The 17092-nt window shown below is 39.8% G+C and overlaps 2 protein-coding genes across 3 annotated transcripts in view; both read left to right on the top strand.

Moving 5' to 3' along the window:
* Nucleotides 1-240: 240 nt before the first annotated feature.
* On the top strand, nucleotides 241-8199 carry LOC134629217 (histone PARylation factor 1). Its single transcript, XM_063476349.1, has 8 exons — nucleotides 241-342; nucleotides 1191-1374; nucleotides 2316-2502; nucleotides 2710-2808; nucleotides 4440-4593; nucleotides 5404-5491; nucleotides 7344-7516; nucleotides 7874-8199. Exons 1-8 carry the CDS (start codon nucleotides 304-306, stop codon nucleotides 8006-8008), a joined length of 1059 nt encoding a protein of 352 aa, XP_063332419.1. The 5' UTR covers nucleotides 241-303; the 3' UTR covers nucleotides 8009-8199.
* Nucleotides 8200-12647: 4448 nt separating this feature from the next.
* ank2a (ankyrin 2a, neuronal) overlaps nucleotides 12648-17092 on the top strand; it is an 83177-nt gene continuing 78732 nt past the window's right edge. For both annotated transcript variants that reach the window (XM_063476347.1, XM_063476345.1), the window contains exon 1: nucleotides 12648-13034. In XM_063476347.1, coding sequence (XP_063332417.1) covers nucleotides 12903-13034 — 132 coding nt within the window. In that variant the 5' untranslated portion in view covers nucleotides 12648-12902. The remainder of the gene's footprint in view (nucleotides 13035-17092) is intronic.

Genomic DNA, 17092 nt, shown 5'->3' with positions numbered 1-17092 from the left:
TGTTAATAGTAAGTAGTTATTTAGCTGAACTGTAGAGGCAAAATGGGCAGATGAGTGTATAGTAAGCCAATTTATTATTATTATTATTATTATTATTATTATTATTATTATTATTATTATTATTATTATTATTATTATTATTATTAGCGTTGTTGTTATTGTTACCTGGATTATTTAGGGGAATGGACGTTTGCATTCCAGGCCTGTGGGTGGCACTGGTGCTCTTAAACAGGGCGCTGTTGCTGCCGACGGCTCGACGCTGACTGGCAGAAGAAGACTTCAACGGAGAAAAAGAGGAATAAAATGACAGGGCGCGCAAAAAGAAAACCCAAAGCCGTTCAGGTAAATACGCTTTGTTTTGACCTGCTGTGTTTGGTGCAGGAATATGCGTTTAAAACAGCAGCCTTACCAAACGAGACGCCGTGCTCTGTGTGCAGCAGAGCAGCTGCCGTTAAAGTCGGTGTGAAGAAGTGTTTAGCAGCCTGACCGAGCAGCAGTGGATAACACGACAACATGGCAGCAGCTCTGCAGGCTGGTCTTACAAAGCAGCTTGTTCAGCGATGCTAACAGCACATACATGAATGGGGTCTTTGGCTTTGATTAAATGGAAAGCACTGTACCATAACTGGACCTTTATGCTAGCTAGGAAATATCCGTACGTCGTTCCCATTCACTGTTTGTGTAGTGTGGCGTCAGCAAGCGCACTGTGGGTGTCCTCATTGATTGATTCATTGATTGGTGCCTTTATCCATTAAACACCAATAAATGGCCCCATAAAATCGTTTTGCTAAGGTTGCGAGCAACTATTGGAAAAGATTTCGATCCCTACTCTTACTGTACACGCCACTGCAGGGCACAGAGTCCAAGTCAGTGGACACAGCTGTACTTATTGTACACTAGTTGCTGATGCGAGGTCGATGCATTAATTCTCACGCAGTAAATATTGACCTACTTCTGTGGAGACCATGATGCTCAATGATTATTATTGAAGTGTTTTGAATAATCTTTATGGATATTTGGGGGGGGCTTCTTTTTATAATAATATAGTGGTTGGTTCAATGTATCCACAATATGTTTTAGTGTCAACCTGCTGTATCAAAATGAGATATTTGGAGCTTGATATAATACATAAATAGGCTTACTTACTATGCAGTATTGCTGAGGAGTTCCCCTGCTTTTCATGTCTTTAGGAAAAAGGCACAAATAATGGAGAGGTGAAGAAAGCCCGAAGTGAAGAATCCAATGATGTGCCGCCATCGGGAGTGAAATCGGAGCAACGTGATGAGCTGATGCAGTTGTACAGTTTTCAAATGCCAGAAGATCTGTACCACTTCTGGGAATTCTGCAGCGAGCTTTGCACTGACAACCCCTGTGGTATGATCTCAGTACTAGACTTCATAGGGTGGAACCGCTGAATTTAATGCTGCTTAGTATTTCAGTCTAATAGAACATTAAAGACGAGGTAATTCAAAGCAAAAAAATTCCACGTGACAGTCAGTGGTTAAGGACTTCAAAATGAACAGATCTCCTATTAAATATACTTAAACATGAAATTCAGAAACTGTTTTTTAGCTATTAGATGCTCAATCGTTGTAATGAACTTAGGAGCTGTAATACAGGTGTGAAACAGATGACACAGTAGAAGACAGAAGCATCACGTCTGTAAATGACACCAAAGTACTGTACGGTGCTTTAAAGGCCAGTGTAACAGCTAGCTAAAAGATTTAGTTCACAAACACAAAATTAGCAGCATTTGGTTAACACTTGGGTGTTAACTGTAAACCCACATTTGGCATGTGGGGCTCAAAACCTGACTTTATGCAAGTCTAATTTGTAATGAGTCAATATGTTCCAGTTCTGTTTCTATTTCTGCAGATGTTCTTGAAGGTGCTGCGGTGAGTGGTAGTGTACACACTGTAGTAGAGTACAGCAGCTGACAGTCAATGATCATTTCATCTATAAAATGTCAAATATACTGAACACCTGAACAATTTTATCTTTGATTTTTTTTTATGTTTTTTTTGAATCCAGCCCTAAAACAGTGGATGATCTGTTTCCACTGAGTGTTGTTTTGTTCTCAGATTTAAGTTTATTTCATTCATCAAGATTTTTATTTTTTTTGTTTTTTTGAGCAGTGCAGATGATTCATTTTATCATTAAGTGAAAAATCTCCATCTCAGATACTTATGTGGTGTATAAGATATGTGCTACAAAACAGTGTGTCTATTTAATAAAATATTTCATCAATAATTTGCACTTAAGTAATGCTTCTGTGTCAGCTCGTTTCTGTATCAATATATTGTCACTCTCTGTAGGTGCTCTGAAAGACTCGCTGGGATTGCAGCTAGTTGGACCATTTGATATTTTGGCAGGAGCTCACAAAAACTCCAAGAATTCCCAGCCGAACTTCCACCTTCACTGGCGATATTTTTATGACCCACCAGAGTTTCAGACCATACTCACAGGGAGTGAGGACAGCCAGCATCACATTGGTTACTACAGGTATAGAACATAACATCTGAAGTGTGTGACGATCAGCTTTTATTAGAATCTTGTAGCTTCCACCAGAGGCTGCTTCCAACATTTGCTCTACCGAGAAGACAGAGAGCATCGTATGAAATAATATGAAAATAGTGATAACAATATGTACATGAGCACAAGTGGTTCTGATTTGTTGGTTTGTTTTACTGAATTTCATTGTTCCGCCAGAGATACTCCAGACTCCCTCCCTTCGTTTGTTGGGGAAAATGAAGCCAAGAAGGGCTGTGCTATAACACAGATGGGGGACAACGTGTTTGCTGCGGTCCAGTGAGTGTTAACCACCACAAACTCACCATATATCACTTTATATAATCCAACTTCCAGCTTAAGAAACAAATTCTTGGCACAAGAACAAAAAAGTCCGTGTGCATTAGTGACCACTGATAGTGCTGATTTTATTTCCCACATCACATTTCACAATAAACTGTTTTGTTTTTTAAATGTAGTGTTTAGGTATGTACTGTTTAACAGGTTCTAAAAGTGATCTGAAGGGGGACAAATGCTGAAAAAGCAACAAGGTCACAGCCTCCAAAGCACGAGAAATGAAAACTGTTTTTTATGTTCAGGAAAATCAGGAAGAGCTTAGTATCAGCTATATTGGAAGGTAGATCTGGGCGATATGGATTTAAAAAAAATAAAAATAAAAATCACAAATTTTTTCTTTCTGTACTGAACAATTTCAGTTTCTGGTGAACTGGTGGCAGGGATACAGATTTAACGCTAAGCAAGAAGACTCTTTTTAGGAAAACCTGTTGCGTGGACTTTCCACTATTCCATCATGCTCGTTTGAATGGTATTATTGTGAAATACTTGATGAAGGTGGTATGTCATGTTACCAGACTTTGTCGGGACCTGTTAGTGCTATACCTTGCACACTGGCTTTATCTGTGCTTGATCTGATAGAGAAAACCATTCCCAGACTACTGACAGTGTTTCTTATTTACTGCTCACAAGGACATCTTAGTTGCCTGACATGTTTTCACAAGTCCTTGCGAGTAATGTTTACAGTATTTTTTTTGTCTACTGAGGGAATGGGCAATATGTTGACTATGACTGACTGCTGTGGCGTTAAGCCAACCCTACAATACTGTCTGATAGGCTATATGTATTGTCTGTCTGATCAAATTGTAAAGCCTACATTTATTATCGTCATCTAAATTTTTTTTCTTCTCGAAATAATATTGTAATCGTTTTATCATCCAGCACTATTAGAAAGTTGCATGAATCATCGTTGCGTTGCATCCTGTTGTGTTTGGGGCTTTGTAGCTATAGATCAGTCAGGGTACCTTTGCTGAACTCTGTATTTATGTGGATGTTGTTATTTTGATGCATATCACCCACCAAAACCTTTAGACCACAAATAAACTTTCATGGGAACAATAGCAGAATAATGCACCACATTTAACTGCAAAAACTGTTCAGGAATGTTTTGAGGAGTATGAAAAAAGTTTTAAGTTGACTTAATGAGTTTCTGTGTCTGTCTGAGCATCTGAATGTGTGGAAAAAAATACTTGAGTGCATGGAGACTTAAAGGAAGTCATGCTAATCTGTTGATGCTTGATACCACAAAACGCCTTCTGAGGTCTTGTGTTGAGTCCACCCCTCAGCAGCTCTGACCCACTGAGGTGTGGTCTCGGCACAAGGGGAAATTGTAGAGTATTAGGGTGGTGGCTTTAATGTTGTGGTTTATTGACGTTTGTTGGCCACTTAAAACTCCATCAATAACTTGATGCTTACAGAAATAAACAGTCAAATTGGGCGATCCTTAACTTTTCATAATATGCCCTCTTGTCTTTCCTCCTTTTACTTCACGTGTGATAGTGGAGGTACATTACTGCGTGAAATTTTCTGTCGTCACTTCTTTTTGTCTTGTAATTTGCTGTTCTTACTTCCATCAGCCTGTATCTGCTGAGGAAGAGGAAAGAGAGGGGCAGTAAGAAAACTGGGGATGAGGCGTTGGAAACCTTGGAGGCAAAGCTGAGAGACAAAGCACAGACTCTGGGCTTTTCTCTAGAGCAGAAGACCAAAGACATGAAGCAGAGAGACAAGAAGGTAAAATGCACACGCCAACAAAAACAATTACCAAGACCTCGCTTGTAATACCCATTAAATCAGGGATGTCAAACTCATTTTGCATTTAGGGTCGCATATAGCCCACTTTGATCTTAAGTGGACCGGATGAGTGAAACTCCACTTTCTTCTGTAAAGACATTGATGTACACATTTAATCCCAGAGACATCTTAATAAAAGATCCAAGTCCAATTTCATTTGAAGAAAAAGTTCTGGTAGCTCTGACTGTCCCACATTTATAAGACATAATTTTTTTTTTTTTTTTTTTTTGATTGATTGATGAAAATCTTCTGTTTAACTGGTGTGGTGGGGTTGGGGCGTCTTCATGAGCAGGAAAAACTGTAAAACTGAAAAATACAGTTAAAAGTACAAATGTTTATGTCTTCCTTTACATTTTCCAAAGCTGTTCAACAGGCCGGATTGGAGTCTTTGCCACCCCTCGACAGCTCAGACCAATTCTCCCCCCTGGGCCTTATGTTTGACACCCCTGCAATAAATGATATGCAAAATTTGACCCTGTGTGATGCATTTTGCACTGGAATACCATATTGTTGTAGTGTACCACAGCCGTTCATTACTGTTTTTGACTCTTGATTTTAAGATTCAGATTGTACAAACTAGATGTTTTCTTCTTGTGGCCACAGTGCCGTTTCACTTTACTCCAGTATAGATCCTTTGTCCTGCAAAATAAAAGAACTCATTCAAAATGCTAATTCTAAAATTCTGCAGTGATGCTGCTTGAAAAGCATTAATATGAAAGTTGATGCTTGAAAACTTTTTACACACTATAGGTCGTAACAAAGACATTCCACGGCGCGGGCATTGTTGTACCTGTAGACAAGAATGATGTTGGATACAGGGAACTTCCAGAAACAGATGGTGAGTTTACAAATTTAAAGTTGTTTTAACACCAGTTTTTTCCATTTATCTTTTGTTTATTCATTGGCGAGGTAAACAAATTTTGATAAAGGAATTTAGCTTCTGTGAAATAAGCTGGTTATATAGATTGCAGAGATGTCTTGATGCATTCTCAATCATCCAGGTAAGTAAATCTCCAAAAGTTGATTCTGTTCATCTGGACGTAGCGTTTTCAGTGGGAGAAACGCTTCGTCACTCATCCAAGTGACTTCTTTAGTCTCAGCTGACTGCAAGTTTCCCCAGTCTTATAACCAGTACATTTGCATAATGACTGAAACCAGCCCACTGAAGGAAAAATGGACTGGGAGGTCAGTTCCTTCATCTTGATTATGCAAATTCTCATGACCATTGATCAACAACCACTGATCAAAGCCCACTGATCAATGGCCATGAGTACCTTTCACAGAGAGTTGGGGAATGGCTGCAATCACAGCATTGTAAGATGGCGAAAGATGTACCCTTAAACCCCCTCCTCTATTCAGAGATGGTCTTTCCCTTTTCACGTAAATGGCCTCCTTGACTCCGCGCTCAAACCAGCGTTCTTCCCTGTCCAGGATGTGTACATCCTCATCATTGAAAGAGTGTCCACCCTGTAGGTGTGAATACTGCGGAGTCCTGGTCTGACGAGGTAGCTCTTCTGTGTTGTGCCATCTGCTTCGCCAGAGGTTGTTTGGTTTCCCCGATGTATAAATCCTGGCACTTAACAGCGTACACTATGTTACTCTGTTTGTGTCGGGGGACCCGATCCTTGGGGTGGACCAATTTTTGGCACAGCGTGTTTTGGGGTTTTAAAGCCACAGAGACACGATGTTTAGAAAAAATGCGTCTCAACTGCTCCGATACTCCTGACACATACGGGATCACTACAGATTTTTGCTTAGTCAGCGGTTGTCCTTCTCTCCTGGATTGGCTGGAGCTTTCTTTAGGCGCCTTCCCAGCTTTGACAAATTTCCAGCTGGAATAACCACATTTACTCAGGGCCTTCTTGATGTGATGTTCTTCTGCTTCCCTGGCCACTGTGTCTGTGGGGATGGTGTTGGCTCTATGTTGTGGCGTCCTGATGACAACCAGTTTATGCTCCAGTGGATGGTGAGAGTCAAACCTTAAATACTGATCTGTATGCGTAGGTATCCGGTACACGTCAGCTTTCAGATGTCCCCCATTACTGATAGAAATCTCACAGTCTAAGAAGGCTAACCTGCCACTTTTCATATCCTCCCTGGTGAATTTGATGTGTCGGTCCACCGAGTTAATGTGATCCGTGAGTTGTGGTACGTCCTGAGATTTGATTTTCATCCAGGTGTCATCCACATACCTGAACCAATGACTTGGTGGTGTTCCAGGGTAGGATAACAAAGCCCTCTTTTCCACTTCTTCCATGTACAAATTGGCCACGATGGGTGTAACTGGGGAACCCATGGCACACCCATGTTTCTGCCTGTAGAACTGACCCTTGTATGTGAAATAGGTGGAATGAAGATACAGTTCCAACAGCAAACACACTTGGTCAGTGCTGAGAGTGGTCCTGTTGCTGAGGTTGGGGTCATCCTGTAATCTCTTACGAACTACCTCCAACGCTTCCGTGACTGGGATGCAAGTGAAGAGACAATGCTATTGACCGGAACTCATACGATTATAAGATTGGTGACTTCTTCAGCTGAGACTGAAGAAGTCACTTGGATGAGTGACAAAACGTTTCTCCCACTGAAAACGCTACCTCCAGATGAACAGAATCAACTTTTGGAGATTGCAGAGATTTTTTTTTTTTTTGTCTCCGCTCCATAACAAATTTGTTTCTTCCCTTGTGTCCAAGCTGGTCTCAAGAAAATTTGTAAAGCCATTGTTGAAGCACGGACCGATGAAGAACGCGTCAAAGCTTTTGGACCGATCCAGGAAATGATAACATTTGTTCAGTTTGCTAATGATGAGTGCGATTATGGCATGGGTTATGAACTGGGAATAGACCTCTTCTGTTATGGATCTCATGTGAGTATACTAAGCAATCATCTTTCTTGGATTTGATGTGATTTCTGAGATGACTTATGAAATAAAAAGAACTTTTCTTTTTGCCTTATTTCTTATTTAAAATTGGATAGTTTTAATTCTTTGACATATTTAAAACAAAACAAAACAAATCAAAAACAGGGGACATCAAGCTTTTAGTGGCTATACTAGAACTATTAGTGGTTCAATGTTGCACATACATTTAAGTTAAATAGAATAAACATAAGTTGGGAACTAATGCTTTGGCCCATACAAAGAACTGACTTTTCAAAACTTTTTAAGGACTGGATTTTGGGGATATAAATCATTTCTCTTTGATTTTCTCTCTCTCTCTTACAGTACTTCCACAAGGTTATCAAGCAACTTTTGCCCATGGCTTACAGCTTACTGAAAAGGAACTTGTTTGGGGAAATTTTGGAGGCCCATCTGTCAAGTCGTAGCCATGACAACATAGACCAACTCTCTCCACATTAAAACAAAAAAATATTCAGAAGTACATTTCTGTTCTGGCTCTTTATAAGCTTTCCCACCATGTGTTCTTGTCTTCTGTTGTTTGTCATTGCCGATATTTTTGGTGGATTTGTGCTGCTGTCACTAACTGGAAACAGTTCAGTGATGTCTTGTTTGTAAAAGGTAGCTGTTAAATAAAGCTTTTTTTAAATATATATTTCTACCTTTTTTCTTTTTTTTTTACCCGTTTGATTTTTGTGTCCAGCCTAATCTGAGCGAAAGTCCACCTCACTTCACAGTTAAATTGTGCAGTCATCATAATTTTTGCCTTGGGTTTAGATCATCAAGGTGGACTGCGTGTTGATCAGACTGCAGGCAATCTGATGAAACAATGCGTTTAAGGTGGTGTAATACCATAGAGTGGAAATAGAGGGCAGTGTTGTGTATGGGAGTTAATAAATGAGCAGCACGGTAAGATTCTGGGAACGACTTCCCATCATTCATATCATGAGTCATCATTTCCCATACTGTACATAGGATGTATTTGGTAACTGACATTTCTGTTGATGAATGTTTTGGCATATAGAAAGGGATTGATTCTTTCCTGTCTTTTCATTAGTCTTTCAGGATATGAAGAGGAAAAACCGTAACAAGAAAGTTTCAAGTTTTAGGATACTGGAAACGTCAGAAAACCCCCTAAAACCAGGCCTGAGCCCCCTCAATCATTTCCCATTTCTGATTAGATGCAGTTCATAAAATGGCTGGTATTTGGATATATTTTAAGTCTCTATTATATCAAGAGCCTTTCTACAAACAAAAGGTTTTACAGCAGAGTAATATGCAACAAGAATCCCAGTGGTTGCATTGGAATGGTTGCATCCACAGTAACACAGCCTTTATTAAAAATTTGGATGACTGCACAGACTGCTCTGTTGCTGTTTTGTTTCAAGACATTTCAAAACATTTATTTCACTTGTCAATAATTGGGCAAGCTTACACGGAGTATGTTACATCTTCAAAATCTAAAGTGCATTACAAAGGTTATGGTGGCTGTGTCATTGTCGTCTTCCTGCTTTGATGTTTTTTCTTGTCGTGAAGCTTCATTGGTACACTAGACTTATAAAAACTGTCTTTTTGGAATGAGCATTCATTAATTTGGATTTAAGGACCTACAGTCAGACTGTAAACAGACATATTTACAGTTTGTAAATATTTTGACACCAGCATGTTTTTGTAATTTGCCCCGTCCATCAGAGTCATTTTTAGAGGCATACATATAATGCACAGGGTGTGTTTCCTTATTTGTTAATTCCTGAAAAACTAAGCAGATAGAAGATCTGTAGCTGATTCCAACTTTTGGACTTGTATTGAGCAGTTGTTCAATTTTGAAGTCCAAAGAGGCATCGCTACAGTTTATTCAAGGAAGAAAAATGGATGTTCTTCAATAGATCATTCAGTCACCTGAACTTGACCTAACAGAGCAAACTTTTCGGTTATTAACCACAAAACTGAACACAGAGAGACACAAAAACATAGCGTTTTGCATTTTGGCCAAAAAGTTCCATTTTGGTCTCATCTGACCAGAGCACCTTCTTCCACATGTTTGCTGTGTCCCCCACATGGCTTGTGGCAAACTGCAAATGGGACTTCTTATGATTTTCTGTTAACAATGGCTTTCTTCTTGCCACTCTTCCATAAAGGCCAACTTTGTGCACTGCACAACTAATAATTGTCCTATGGACAAACTCACAGGACTCACGGCCTGTGAGTTTAGGTGGACGGCCTTGTCTTGGTAGGTTTACAGTTGTGCCATACTCCTTCCATTTCTGAATAATCACTTGAACAGTGCTCCGTGGGATGTTCAAGGCTTGGGAAATCTTTTTGTAGCCTAACCCTGCTTTAAATTTCTCAATAACTTTATCCCTGACCTGTCTGGTGTGTTCGTTGGACTTCATGGTGTTGTTGCTCTCAATATTCTCTTAGACAACCTCTGAGGCCGTCACAGAGCAGCTGTATTTGTACTGACATTAGATTACACACAGGTGCACTCTATTTAGTCATTAGCACTCATCAGGCAATGTCTATGGGCAACTGACTGCACTCAGACCAAAGGGGGCTGAATAATTACGCACACCCCACTTTGCAATTATTTATTTGTAAAAAATGTTTGGAATCATGTATGATTTTCGTTCCACTTCTCATGTGTACACCACTTTGTATTGGTCTTTCACGTGGAATTCCAATTAAATTGATTCATGTTTGTGGCTGTAATGTGACAAAATGTGGGAAAGTATTCAAGGGGGCCGAATACTTTTGCAAGCCACTGCAATGCTACTAGATGTCAGTGCTGCTTTTGATACGGTGGATCATAGGATTCTTATCTCTCGGCTGGAACAGTATGCCGGTATTAAAGGGACTGCATTGCAGTGGTTTAAATCTTACCTATCTCTGTTAGTTTCAGAGACACATTATCCCCAAGGACCTCGCTCTTTTGTGGGGTCCCTCAGGGATCTATTCTTGGCCTGGTTCTCTTCTCAATTTACATGCTTTATATGGGCTCTATTTTTAAAAATTATGGTATCTCCTTTCACTGTTATGCAGATGATTCACAGATCTACCTCCCACTGAAATGGAAATCTGTGAACCCTCTGAAGACACTGTTTGATTGTCTGGAAGATGTTATGGCATGGGTGGCTTTAAATTTTCTCAATCTAAATGAACAGAAAACTGAGATCACTGTCTTCGACCCTAGTGACCATTATGATCTTGGCCCCTTATAAAATTATAAAAAAAAACTGGTTGCGAGGAATTTAGGTGTGATTTCTGATAGTAATTTAACATTCGATAAACAGATAAATAATGTGATCAAGACCAGCTTCTTTCACCGCCGCGTACTTGCAAAGGTGAAGCCATTTCTCTGCTTCAGGTACTTTGAGAAAGCATTCCATGCCTTTATTTAATCTCGCCTTGACTTCTGCAACAACCTCTACTCTGGTGTTACTTCGTCATCTATTGGCCAACTACAGCTGGTTCAAAATGCTGCGGCAAGGCTTCTGACTGGCAAGCGGAAGTGAGAGCACATATCCCCTATATACTTGCCTCGCTACACTGGCTGCCAGTAAGTTTTCAAATTAATTTTAAGATCTTGACACTTGTTTTTAAAACATTGCATGGACTAGCTCCTATATATCTTTCTGAACTTTTAAATTGAAACACTCCAGCGAGATCTTTGAGGTCTGCGGACCAAATGCTTCTAGTTGTCCCTAGGTCTAGATTACAACACAGAGGAGATCGGGCTTTTGCTGTGACTGCTCCGAAACTGTGGAATAAACTGCCTTTACATATCAGGACCTCTCCAACACTAGATACTTTTAAAACTTGTTTAAAGACCCATTTTTACTCTTTGGCTTTTTTTTTTTAATTCTGTATGAGTCTGTCATTATTTTATTTTTATTATTTTCTTATCTCATTTATCTGATTATTCTATTATACAGTACTTTGGTCAACAGTTGTTGTTTTTTAAAAGTGCTATATAAACAAAATTGATTTGATTTGATTTATTTTTCTATTCCTCATTGATAATACTAGTATTTTATTAGTATTCTGAGCTGGGGGTTTTTGTGTCAGGCACAGACACAATAATACTGCAGTATGACGGCCACCCTTGTTATCCTTGTTGCCTGTATCATATCCCCCAGGTAATTAGTGGGTGGAGCTGACCTGACATCTGACCTGAGCAGATGGAGCCCAGGGCATTTCTCACATGCATTCCCTTCACTCAGAAATTGCATGTGTGTTGGCAACCATTCATAGTTTATTTACTTTATTTAACTAAACCATTTGTTGCATTCTTTAGAGCTGATTTGTAACAAAGGGTTAAGTCACATCTAAAAGGTGTTCTTATCTAGTAATTGTTTCACGCATGTTTTAAAGAAAAAAAAATGACCTCTGTCTTTTTTGTAAACTCATAGATTTGGCCTAGGGCATATTATTCTATGCCCTACTGGCTCTGAAGACTGCATCAAACAATGACATTTTGCATTTCTTACATCTCTTCCCCCACTTGGCCCTCCTCTGCCCAAGATGCTGTCTGTTTTTTAAAATGTCTCCAAGACATTGTTATTGATTTTTGCCCTGTCAGCCCATATTAAATTTGTCATCTAGTGAAGAAGGCCAGGCCATGGCGGGGGTGTAAGAACACGAAGAGGGAGATTAGATTAGTTAAGCCCAACCCAAAGTGTCTAATTTCACATGAGTGTGTAAGTAGTCTCACAGTTTTTATTCAACCATGGGACAACATGCTCCATACTGGGAACTTTGATCTCTGAAGCAAACTGCTGCACAGGGCGTCGGTGTATTCAAGTGCCACTGGGAATTGTCTGATTGTAAATGTTTTATTTTGAATTAGGTAAAGCATTATGCAGTAAAGCACTGTATGGTGGCAATGTATGCTTTAAGTGATGCGATGTGTTGAAAAAAAAAACGTCTGCGCACAGTGCGCCCCTTTAAAAGTTGCTCTGAGGCTACTTCTGGTCGCATTCAGGGTGGTCATCACTGCCAAGGTCTACTGTCGAGGTTTCCGGTTGTCCACGAAGGCAGCACTGGTCCTGCGGAGGTTCGGGGAAGCGCATCTGAAGCGCGTTCACGTGTCCATACACACAAACACGCGCGCAGGCCGTAGCAGCACACCGGGAGCATCCCTGAGAGGAGGGAGCGCTCGTTTTGGTTTACCATCTGGAAGAATCGCTTTATTAGCTTCTGTCGAGCTTGATCAAAGACTTTCTCTGACGACGCATAATGATCCCGGGCTCTGCCGGGCGCCGTGGATGCTGAGGCGTGCACAGAAATCCACAGTGGATCGGGTAAAGGACCCCCGCGTCTCCTCCAGCAGCAGCAGAAGCAGCAAGCCCGAGACGGAATGTCAAGTAGCCCCGAAGAAAGTCACTCCAGGGGCGGCGGCTCCAACCGTGACTTAAAGACGGCCTCTTCGAGCAGCACGTCCCTCGAGGATGGAAATCCACCACCGCTGCACCAAAACCGTATACGCCAGGTGGGTGTCTGTCCGCAGCCTGCTCTCTGCACTAGCTGGCCCAGTCAGCCGTGTAACGAGCAGTCCAAAGCGCTGATGCTGATGCTGCTGATGATGCTGTGCGCCTAGGCAGAGCGGTCATAGGCGTTGCCGTGCTTTATCACATCGGCGCTGCCAAGAAGACAAATTTTCCTATATTACTGCATAAACTGTGTTTAAATGAGCTGTTAATAATAGAAAAGCTCCTCAGCCATCTGTTTTGATAAGAGACGTAGAGGGACGTGCTTCAGCATTGTGTGATAATACCCAAACAGGCCAACTGTGCCAGTTGTTATGGCCGTCAAAATAAACACCACCAGGTCTGCTCTGGCTGAGGGGCTTCAGTGAAGAATGTTTACATGTTATCATTTACCACTGAAAGTTTACTGTCTGGATCGGCCATATCATGACACACTGCAAGTTGTTTATAGTTCTGAATATTTGCTTGATTATTTTGAACTTCAGATGTGATTTTTTTTCCAAATATTTGTAGGTCCATAGACTTGTGTCTGAGACTCAAGCTCTTAAAATGACATGCATACACTGTATGTGATATCTGCAACAACATCACATAGAGTGCTGTGCAAAAGTCTCCACTCATTTCTTTGCATTTCGTTAAAAAGATGGGAAATACAGTAAGCTCAGCGATTTATTGAAACATGCAAACAGACATGGAAATACAGTACATATGGCAAAAGCAGAGGTAGTGAGCTTGAATGTCAATATTTGGCATGGGCACCTTTATTCTTCCATAAAGCCTGAACTCTCTTAGGCAGCTTTCTGATCATTTCTAAGTAGTCTTCAGGAATAGTTGTCCAGGCTTCATGAAGGACATTCAAATCTTCGTTTTTAGACGTTGCCTGCTTTTTGCTCTGTTCTCTGTCAAGATCAGTACTATTTCAATAATTGAGGTCTGGGCCCTGGGGAGGCCAATCCAGGATTGATTCTCTTCCATTGTGTGTTATTCTATCCAGGTGTACTTTTACTGTATGTCAATGTGTTTGGGATCCTTGTCATGCTGGAAAATGAAGTCATTTCCAATCAGATGCTGTGCAGATGGTATTGCATGGTCGATTTTATGTGTGTCAAACTGTTTGATCATTGGTATTTTTTGTAGATTCAGGTAAAGAAATAGAACATGTTATAGTTAGGCGCTTTGCTTATGTTTGAGTGCTTTATAGTTCAGTGTTTTTGTTAAATGGCTTAATACTAAAAAAAAAAAAAAACACTTTTCTTTTTAAACATTTGTCTGAAAATGGTCAGGTATAAGGACTGGACTGGATGGAAAAAGAAGCCAATATCCAAGAAAAACATTGAAAAACCTCCAGGAAGCCTGCAGAACTATTGTCCAGGACCACTTTAAAAATTACATGAAAGTCTGGCTTCTTGAAAATAAAATATTAAGAAATGAGGGGATGGCTCAAGACTTACAGACTAACAGTACTGTTTATTTATCACTAAGTTCTAGATTTACTTTTATGAATACACATGCTAGTAATATATAGAGTCCCTTTATCTATATCCAAAAGTCAATTTTCATAAATTTTCAGTATGAACAAGAAAATGGATGTAAAGTGTTACCATCTAGGCCTGATCATGCAATGTGTGTTTGGCTGCTCAGTGGAAGTGAGTCAGGAGATGGCAGAGGGTTGTTTCCTGTCTCAGTGCACTCTCTGAGGCTAATGTGATTTCAGTAATGGACTGTGGTGCTACATATACACTTGCACACACAGACACACACTTAGACCCTTCTTTTGGGGTGGGGCCTTTGAGCTCAGATACTTGAATGTACTCTGGAGTTTTTGTTTTTTTATAATTAAATGGCACTGAAATATCAAAAGCCGCACTGCTCATCCGTGTGCTTACTTGTTCGTGGTCAACTAATCACATCTTCTACAGGTTTACTATAGTTAGTTTAAAAAATGCAATTTGCGTACTTATGTTGATGTGCTCCACAATGAAAGCAGAAAATAGATTTCTTAATTTTCAGATAACAAACTGGATTCACGTTTAGGCCTCTAAACAGGCTGTGACACTCAAAGCTTGTTTAGAGGCTAAACTGGTACAATAAGCCACACCTTACAGCTTGAGGCTGTATGACACTGACCTATTGATTTCCAATATATAGTGCTTAACAAATTTATTAGACCATCACCCACTTTACATTTTACACCACAGTTGCACTAAATTAATAGCACTGGTAATGACTAAAACTAATTTCACATACATGTAATCATTAATACACCAGTATGTGCATGCCCTTTAACTGATATATTTTTAATGCTAAAATATGAATTTTCACAATTTACAGTTTTAGGTGGTCTAATAAATTTGATTAGCACTGTGTACGTACAATCATGTGAAAAACAAGTTTTCACAGGTCTCTGAGGATCAAATCTACAAAAAAAATAAATGAATCAAGGTGTTGCAATGGCCCAAAGTACAAACCTCCACCTGATGGAAATGATGTGGTGAGGCCTTAAGAGAGCGCTGTATAAAGAAGATCCTGCAAGCCTCAGCAAAGTAAAGAAGAGTGGAGTTCTTTCACAGCAAGATACTGCTAAAAAATTACTTTAACTTTTTGCTCCTTAAGGTGGTTCCACAAGCTAGTGAATCATGGTGTTTGCTTAGTTTTTAACAGGACTGCATGGAGTCCTGTTAAAACAGTTTTTCACATGACTGTATATTACTTTTTTTTTTAAAGAGAAAAATGTAGGAAAAGATGCCTGAGGCAATGATGAGTAACAAATTGTTCAGTAGAGTGCACTGGGTGCATAATGCACCACAGCTGAGCAAACAGTGGTGCAAAATCAAAATACCTTATATAGTCAGTATGCCCAAAACACAAAAAGGTATTACAAATCTATGAAAACTTGTGTTGGAAGTTGATTCAGGTTTCTGTGTATCGTTATGAATGACTCTGATATTCATTTTCTTTCCCCCTGCTTTGGTCCCATCCAACTCCTGAGTCTTGTTCTTGCTTTATGTTGGACTCTCTTCACCAGCAAGCTTCTACTTTCTTTGTCTGCCATTTTGTTAGGGTACACTGGTTTTATCAAAGCCTTTTTATATCTGCTGTTGCTGGAAATGGCTTTAATGAGCACAATGAAAATTAAGTATCCTAAATGTGCATGGCCCAGCAAGGAGAGGTACAGAGCGAGTTCTTATGTGAAGGCAAATCATGTGATACGTGTGATAATTTTACTCACCGTGAGTATAAAAAATAGCACATTTTAGCCTCTTGGGATACATCACTTTAACTTGCAAGAAAGACTATGGCACATCAAAGGGATACTGTCCAATTAATATGCTTTTGGCACAAAGAGTACACTTGTCTTGTCTTGTTGTCTTGCAAGTGTGAAAAAGCATCTAGCTGAGTGGATACTCTTGATTTTATTTGTTAAATACATCAGAAAGTGTCTTTCTAATAACGATACCTTGGTTTATGGAGGACTTTAAGGTGTCAGAAGAAACAGGATTGACTGCAGGAACGATTCTTTTGTTTTTTAAACTGAACTTTCAAAGATTTTAATCCTGCAAACAAACTTTGTTTCATCTCCAGTGTACTTTCCAAACCACAGATAGACAATATGCGCAAAACGTTAAAAAAGCAAGTTGACATGAATAAATGTAATATATTACAGCACTTTAATGTTTAATATTATGAATAATCTAAATCTTATCGTTGAGCTAGAGTTCACTAAAACAATAACAGAGCTCTGACACAAAAGGAGAACATGACTAAGGGAGACTGGGATGTGAAGATCTTATTTTCAGGTCTAAAAATACTCCTGTCTCTCTCGTGATTGTTCTGGAGAGAAATCGCTTTTTCCCAGCCAAATGGCTTTGTGTCCATGTCTCTGCGCTCACTGCAATGGACCAATGTCACTGTTCATTTGCACGCTACTCTGAGCTGTTGTTAAATGATTGCTTTCTGCAGTGTACTCCCTCCTCTATCTGAAAGATATGTGGAGTGCATCAAAATATGTAAACTACATTCCTGGGCTCGAATAGTAGATTCTTATGAACAGAGATGGATT

This window comes from Pelmatolapia mariae, linkage group LG6, assembly GCF_036321145.2.
Source record: "Pelmatolapia mariae isolate MD_Pm_ZW linkage group LG6, Pm_UMD_F_2, whole genome shotgun sequence".
In the NCBI taxonomy this organism is placed as follows: domain Eukaryota; kingdom Metazoa; phylum Chordata; class Actinopteri; order Cichliformes; family Cichlidae; genus Pelmatolapia; species Pelmatolapia mariae.
This window is presented reverse-complemented; position numbering and strand designations above follow the sequence as displayed.